This window comes from Leptonychotes weddellii, unplaced genomic scaffold (assembly GCF_054177405.1).
Source record: "Leptonychotes weddellii isolate Sample4059 unplaced genomic scaffold, ASM5417740v2 HiC_scaffold_3955, whole genome shotgun sequence".
Taxonomy (NCBI): Eukaryota; Metazoa; Chordata; class Mammalia; order Carnivora; family Phocidae; genus Leptonychotes; species Leptonychotes weddellii.
In genome coordinates, this window is record NW_028000536.1 from 4,852 (window position 1) to 12,121 (window position 7,270).

A 7,270-nucleotide genomic window follows, 5' to 3' on the forward strand; every position below is an offset into this window, starting at 1 on the left:
GCTGTCAGTGTTAATCCCAGCTACAAACACACCTTCACCGTGACATCTAGGCCAGTGTTGGCACAAATCACGGGGCATGGACACTCAGCCTGACCCACAACTGACTTCTGTATTCAGGGACACACAGCCAACCTGTTTCCCCAGCGGCCCCCAGGCAGGTCCTCCTCCTGTTGGCCCAAACTGCCTCAAATTGCATCTAGACCAATTAAGAAGGGGGTGGGGGGAATGAGAGTCATTGGCCTTTGCCAGGTCCTCTTGAGCCACCGTGCTGTGAGGAGGCCCAGGCCGCACAGAGAGGCCGCTCCACAGAGACCCGGCCTCCCCCAGGACGACAGGGCTCGCAGCACACCTCCCAATCAGGGGCTGCCCGTCCCCGTGAGACTTCCTGTCTTGCAGAGGGGACACGTGTCTCTGCTCTGAATCTGAATTGGCTGGGCCCTCCAGGACTTCCTGGGGTGGGGCTCCCCTGGGGGACTCAGCGTGCCCTGGGCATCAGAGGCAGGCTGACATTGGGGTCCTGGCCTGCGTTTGGCCTGGGGCCACCAAAGCGGGTCTGCAGGCCAGGGGGGTTTGCCACAGCCTGCTCTGGACCTGAGGGGGGCTGGGCGACAGCTGGGGTCACCTAAGTCAGGTCGGAGGGGGCTCCTTGCTGGCAGCAGCTGACCCCCCCACCTGTGAGTCACCCTTGCCCCTCGCGCTGCAAGCTGTGGCGAGTGTCCCGATAATGCTGTCCGCTGTCCTCGGCCTCTCTGTCTTCTGACTGCAGGGCTGTGAGCGTGCGGGCCTGGCCGCGTTCTTTGTTCTCACGTCTGTGTGTTCGCCTGGGCCCCCCCGCCTTGCCCGCTGCCTGGCACAGAAAGGCACCCACGTGGCCTCAGCCTTGCTTCTCTCAGCCAGTGCGGAGCTGGGCCACGTGTCCCTGGAGGGTAGTGGTAGACACACACACACACACGTGTGTGTGCATACGCATGCATAATCACGTGTGAGCGCGCACATCACACGTACATATACACACGCATGCACACTCACACACCCGTGCACACTCTACACACGTGTGCATGCCCCACGTGCACCCGCACACGCAGTTGTAAACAAAAGTTAGTTTTATTTTGCTTCCTTTGTTTTGGAGCCTGTGTTTGAATTAGGGAGGGGGCCGGAGGGCAGAGAAGGGGTAGGTAGGAGCCCCAGAACCCCTTCCCCCAGAATGGCCAACACCCAAGCCCTGAGCAGGACCCGGCAAAAGGTGGGCCAACACCGTTGCGGGACTTCCAGTATGTCCCAGGGGAGGGGGCCCCACCACACCAGTGCAGAAGCTCCAGAGGGTGTGGTCTGTCCACCCCAGGGCCTCTGTCCAGCTGTCTAGGTGGGGAACTGAGAGCGCGGTCCAGGGCTGCCCCACACGCCCCAGAAGAGGATGAGGCAGCTCCCCCTCTGGGGCCCAGCAGGGGCCAGGCCCATCCAACCTCGGTTTCCCCTTGTGTACAAGAAAGACCTCGGATTGCTTCCAGCTCTGCAGGAAACAGGAAGTGGGGGTGGGGAGGGGCTGTGGGGAAGGAGCCCCATTTGCTGCTGCAGGGAATAGGGAGCCAGCACCGTGCCCCCAATACCCCAGGCCAGGCACCTCTGGGTGACGTACATGAGCTGCTGCAGGGCAGCAGGGGAGGAGAGCCCCCGCCCTGAGGCAGCGCCGCGAGCCAGAGAGCCAAGAGAGGCTCAGAGGAAAGGGCCAAGCACCCCCACAGGTGAGGCTCGCGGTGGCCCTGGGGGTGGGAGGAACACGGCCCCAGCCACAGTCCCAACCGCATCTTTTGGGTTTAGGGATCGAGCTGGGGACCCTTGCAGGTCCTACCCTGGACAGAGCGGGGCTCACGCAGGGAGGGCCAGGTGCTGAGCAGGCGATGCAGGCCGTGCCTCCCCGCGTCCCGCCCCTCCCGAGTGCGCGCGTAGCCGACGAAGAGGCGGAGGAAGAAGAGGGCAGGCTGTGCTCTGGGTCCTGCGCGTCCAGCCCCTGGCCTTCCCCGAGCCCCCCACCCCAGCCCTGGCCTGGAGGGAGGACAGACAACATCAGGGGCAGGCCATCAGATCCACACGGTGGTCTTCCCCTCCCTGCTGCTCGCGCTGCCCTTCTCCGAGCCCGCCCTGGGCTTGGCGCCCGGCCTGGCCTGGCCCCCGCCCGTGCCCGTGCCCCCCGACGTGGCGCTGCCCGAGCCGGAGGCGGGGGCGCCGGCCCGCGGGGGCCCCCGCGCGGCCGCGGGGAGGCCGGGGCACGGCGGGCTGTCGCGGTCTCCTAGCGCGTGCCGGTCCCGCAGCGCCTGCAGCGCCAGGCTGGCCAGGTCGTGGTCGTGGGAGCGCGCGCGCTCCGCCGCGCGCACCACCAGGCTGTAGTCGGGCGGGCCCGCCAGGCCGGCGGGCGCGGCGGGCAGCGTGCGGGGCGGCGGGCGCGGCGCGGGGCCCGGGGCGGCGGGCGGAGGCCGGCGGGCGCGCACCGCGTCCTGCGCGCTGCCCAGGCCCAGGTGCGCCATCTCGCAGAGGTTGAGCAGTAGGCAGAGGCAGCTGACCACGTACATGACCAGCAGGAAGATGGTCTTCTCGGTGGGCCGCGACACGAAGCAGTCGACCACGTGCGGGCAGGGCTGGCGGCTGCAGCGGAAGAAGGGCCGCACCTCGAAGCCGTACAGCAGGTACTGGCCCACGAGGAAGGCCACCTCGAAGGCGGCCCGCGCCACCAGCTGCGCCACGTACACGCGCATCAGGCCCTCGCGCTGGATGCGCCGCCGCCCGTCGTGCTGCGCGGCGGGACCCGGGGCCCCCGCCGCCTTGCCGTCCCCGCCCGCGCCCTTGGCCTCGCCCGCGTCCTCGGCCTCGGCCTCCTCGCCCAGGCCGTCGGCCACCGCCGACTCCTCGTCCTCCTCCTCGCCCGGGACGAGCATGGGCTCCTCCTCGCCCAGGCCGGCGGGCTCGGGCCAGCCGGGGTGCGGCGGAGGCGGGGGCAGCGGCAGGGGCGCGCGGGCCGGGCGGCGGCCGGGGCCGGGGCCGGGGCGGCGGCGGGGCGCGCGGCGGCGCTCCTCCTCCGAGGCGCGGGCCAGGCGGTGCACGGCGTAGCCCAGGTACATGACGGAGGGCGTGGAAATGACGACGATCTGGAAGACCCAGAAGCGCACGTGGGACAGGGGCGCGAAGGCGTCGTAACAAACGTTGTCGCAGCCGGGCTGCCGCGTGTTGCACGTGAATTTGGTCTGCTCGTCTGAGTAGATGGACTCTCCGCCCACGGCCGTGAGCACGATGCGGAAGACCACCAGCACGGTGAGCCACACCTTGCCCACGAACGTGGAGTGGTTGTGGATCTCCTCCAGCAGCCGCGTCAGGAAGCTCCAGCTCATGTTGGTCATAGGGGCGGGGGGCGGGACCTGCGGGGGCCGGGAGCGGAGCTCAACCCGGGGCAGGGGTGGGGAGGAGGAGACACGACCCGCGGACCAGGAGGAGCACTCTCCGGGGAGGGAGGCACGGGAGCATTGGCGGGGGCGGGGGGGAGAACGGATCTCGGGGCGCCTGGAGCCAGGGACCCTGCCTGCGGGGAGTTCACCACCTTCAGCGAAAGAGGCAGCCCTTCCAGGAGCGCCGTGCCCACCCTCGGTCCCGACCCCGCCTGCGGGATGGATACTGGCAGAGGCCGAGCCGCAGCCCTGGCTTGCCCCAAGACCCCTCCCCTGGTCCCCGCGGCCTGCACTAGCGCCAGCCCCCATACCCTCCCCGCCCCCGGAAAGCCCGGCCCCTTGCAAGCTGCGGCCCTCCCCCAGCTCTGGGGACCCCAGCCCAGGCCCTGAGAGCGGACAGGGAGAGCAAGGCCAGCCCCACTCAGGATCTGGGGGCTGTGGGGCCTCAGCCCAGACCCATGCCCCCCCCCCCACTCAGGCAGGGTCCAGGCCACTGGAGAGGGTCTCAAGGGTCCCAGCATCCCGGAGCCCTCCAGGCCCCCAGCCCCAGCCCCTGGAGCCCCTTCGGTCCCGGTCTCCAGCAGCGCCACACCCCTCCCCACTTCCCTGTCCACACCCTACACTAAGCCTTTGCTTCCTCCCTCTCCACAAAGGACCCCCAGACTCCTTCCTCAAGGGACCGTGCTGGCCCACAGGCCTTCTGGGCTGCTTCCCCCTCTCGTCCTGACACCACCACCCTGTCCTCGGCAGTCTTGTAGCCAGGACAGCCCCGCTGGGAAGCCAAGTGAGGCCAGACATCTGTCCAGGATGGGGACTGGTCCAGCAAGGCACACAGACATTAGGGCATCAGTGACACTCGGAGACAGCCACGGGGCCACTCACCGCCTCCCAGAGCAGTGCTGACCCCCAGGTGGGCCTGTGCCCAGGAGACCATGATGCTGCCATTCATTGTCTTGTGTCTCCAGGAAGGGGAGAGGGGCTGCAGCCCCCCGACCGCTGGTGCCCACCCTCCCTCCTTCGTGACCAAGGCCGGTACCTGCTTCAGGGTAGTTTGGGCACAGGAGACCCCTGAGTGCCTGCCGCTTCTGGCCCCCTCCCTCTGGGCCTGGAGGCAGCGGAGGCAGGCGGGGGCTCTGGGGAAGCTCCTCTTTATGCAGCTGGGGCCTCTCCCCTTGGGTGGGGGCAGGAAGAGGGGGCAGCTGGGGTTCCTGGGGAAGTGACCCTTCTTCCTCACATCTGTGTGCAGTGCCCCCTCAGAGCGACACACGCACAAGCCCTCCTCAAGTGCACACCCACACGTGCACGCAGACACCCACGTGCATACAGCTGCTCACGCGAGCCCAGACACAGACGCACGCTCGTGTGTGCACACACTAATAACCAAATGCACAGATGTCCACACACTCATATCTGCACACGTTTACCAACGCTGTGCTCGTGCACACACTCAGGTACACGTGCACGCTTACACACCGGTGGACATGCCCAGCCCTCCCCCGCTGGCGGGGCCGCACGCCGGGGCCCCGCCTCACCTGCCAGGCTGGCTGTTCTCCCTGGGTTCTAACCCCACTGGTCCAGGATCTGTCCCCGCCCCTGACCTGACAGTCCCACCTCCACAGGAACCCAGCAGGAGGGCCCCCAGCTCTTCTCTTACTCCCAGATGGAGACCCCCAGAGAAGTGAGGAGAGGAAGAGCCCCTTGGTGTGTGGTCTAGGTATGCGTGGGAGCCTTGCTGTAGTGTTTGCTAATTCCTGGGGTGACCATGTCCCCAGCACGCCCATGGCCAGCTTGAGGAGACCCCCAGAGGGGGCTCTTGAGACTAGCTCTAGCTGTGCGCTGGGGCTGACCCTGCCCTGAGGTGTGAGAAGCAGCGCTTTGCCTTGGGGGCCAGCCTGGACGGTCAGAGGCCAAGAGATGAGATGTGTCAGGGAGAGAGGGCGTCTCAGGCCCTCAGCTGGGGGTGGGGGCCAGTCTGGGCAGCAGGAGTTGGAGGGAGCACAGCTGGGGAGTCAGGCTGCCTATGGGTGGGGGGCAGACTCACTGGTGGCACCACCCTCTGGCTCTTCAGCTGAGGGCCACGCCCAGTGCTGCGTGCATGTGTGTGCAGGGCCCATGTCACGCACCCAGTGACGCCAGGGTTGTTCCGCACTCAGGAGGCTGCACGGACCAGCTCCGGCCTCAGTCCCATGCGGGAGGGTCCTCCAAACCCAAGGCCCAAGGTGCCTCCTGACGTGGCCAGGCGGATGCGGGCAGGAATGGCGAACCCCAGTCCTTATCCTGGACGGCTCTCTGTCCTGCGCCCCTGCGCACCATCAGCAAAGCTTGGAGGCAACTTTGCCAGGCTCTGTCTTGCTCCCTGAGAGCCTAGCTCACCGGTCACCTTAGGAGGCCCATTGACCCCGCTCCTGGGACTCCCAAGACTTTGCAGTAACAGCCAAGCACACCTGGTCCATCGCCACGTAAGGTCCACCCCCAGGCCGAGCCCACACAGCCGCGGGACCAAGGCCCCGCCTCCAGCATACCCGCCCCTCACATACCCATGCACACTTGCACACACCCACGCTCCACCCGCACCCCTGCCCACGTCCTTGCCCCACTCACATCTTGCACACATCCTACCTGCACACACTCATGCGCCCACACACGTCCACACCGCGTCCACGTCCTACGCTCCATGCCCTGGCTCACCCTGCACACGACCCGACACGGGTCCATGCCCGCCTACACCCACCCCTCCACGCCCCACCCCTCCACGCCCCCACATGCCAGGCCTGCCCCGCACACGCGCCCATACGTGTCCGTGCCCGCCCACCCTCTGCACGCCACGCCCCGTAACGCCCCGCCCACACCCCGTGCCCCGCCCCCCTCCCCCCGCCTCAGAGGCTGGGACCTCAGCGCTGTCCCCCATCAGCTTTATTTGTCACTGCCTGGGGGTTCTCACTACCTGGGGGCCATAGACCGGGAAGGGGAGGGGCTGGAATGTCCCACGTAGATGTGGGGTAGCGTCGGGCGTCGGAGATCGGGTCTGAACCCGCGTTCAGCTGAACAAGACAGGATGGCTCCCCAGGGAATGTCACGATCACGTGCGCGTACATGGGTTTGTACACGCGCCTCGTCCCTTGCCCGGCAGCTAGAAGGGTGGCAGTGCGAAAACATCCATAGCAAGGAACACATGCACCGTGGGCCCACTCTCAGTAAAGGACCCTGAGCTTGGGGCGGAGCTGCTCGTGCCATGGGGGGAAGGGAATGCGTCGGAGCACGTGCTTGTGCCGGAAAGCAAGGAAGTGCAAACCCGCGTGCACACGCCGGCGCGCGCAGCAATGCACAGAAGCACGCACGTGTGCACACTCAGGGCGCCCACACACGCTCTCATGCACACGTGTACAGACACATGTGCGCCCACGCCCTCACTCAGCCCCTGCACATGCACACACACGCCCTCCACATCCGCACACGCGCGCGCACACACAGGCAGGCACGTGCACACACACGCCCGCACATGCACACACTCGCCCGCATCCACATGCGTGCACACACAGGCAGGCACGTGCACACACACGCCTGCACATGCACACACACGCCCGCACCCACAGAGGCAGGCACGTGCACACACATGCCCGCACATGCACACACTCGCCCGCATCCACATGCGTGCACACATAGGCAGGCACATGCACACACACGCTCGCACATGCCCACGCGTGCACAGGCAGGCACGTGCACACACGCCCGCACATGCACACACACACCCGCACCCACACAGGCAGGCACGTGCACACACACGCCCGCACCCACACGCACCCAGAGGCAGGCACATGCACACACACGCCCGCACA

The 7,270-nt window shown here is 67.2% G+C and overlaps 1 protein-coding gene across 1 annotated transcript; it reads right to left on the reverse strand.

Moving 5' to 3' along the window:
- Window positions 1-2,067: 2,067 nt before the first annotated feature.
- Window positions 2,068-3,508, reverse strand: GJC2 (gap junction protein gamma 2). The gene has a single exon (XM_081810837.1). The coding sequence runs from the start codon at window positions 3,387-3,389 to the stop codon at window positions 2,079-2,081; it is 1,311 nt and encodes a 436-aa protein (XP_081666963.1). The 5' UTR covers window positions 3,390-3,508; the 3' UTR covers window positions 2,068-2,078.
- Between the last annotated feature and the right edge of the window lie 3,762 nt (window positions 3,509-7,270).

Bases quoted from the DNA above. Each gene is read 5' to 3' on its own strand.
- GJC2 (XM_081810837.1), bottom strand. From the start codon at position 3,389: ATGACCAACATGAGCTGGAGCTTCCTGACGCGGCTGCTGGAGGAGATC.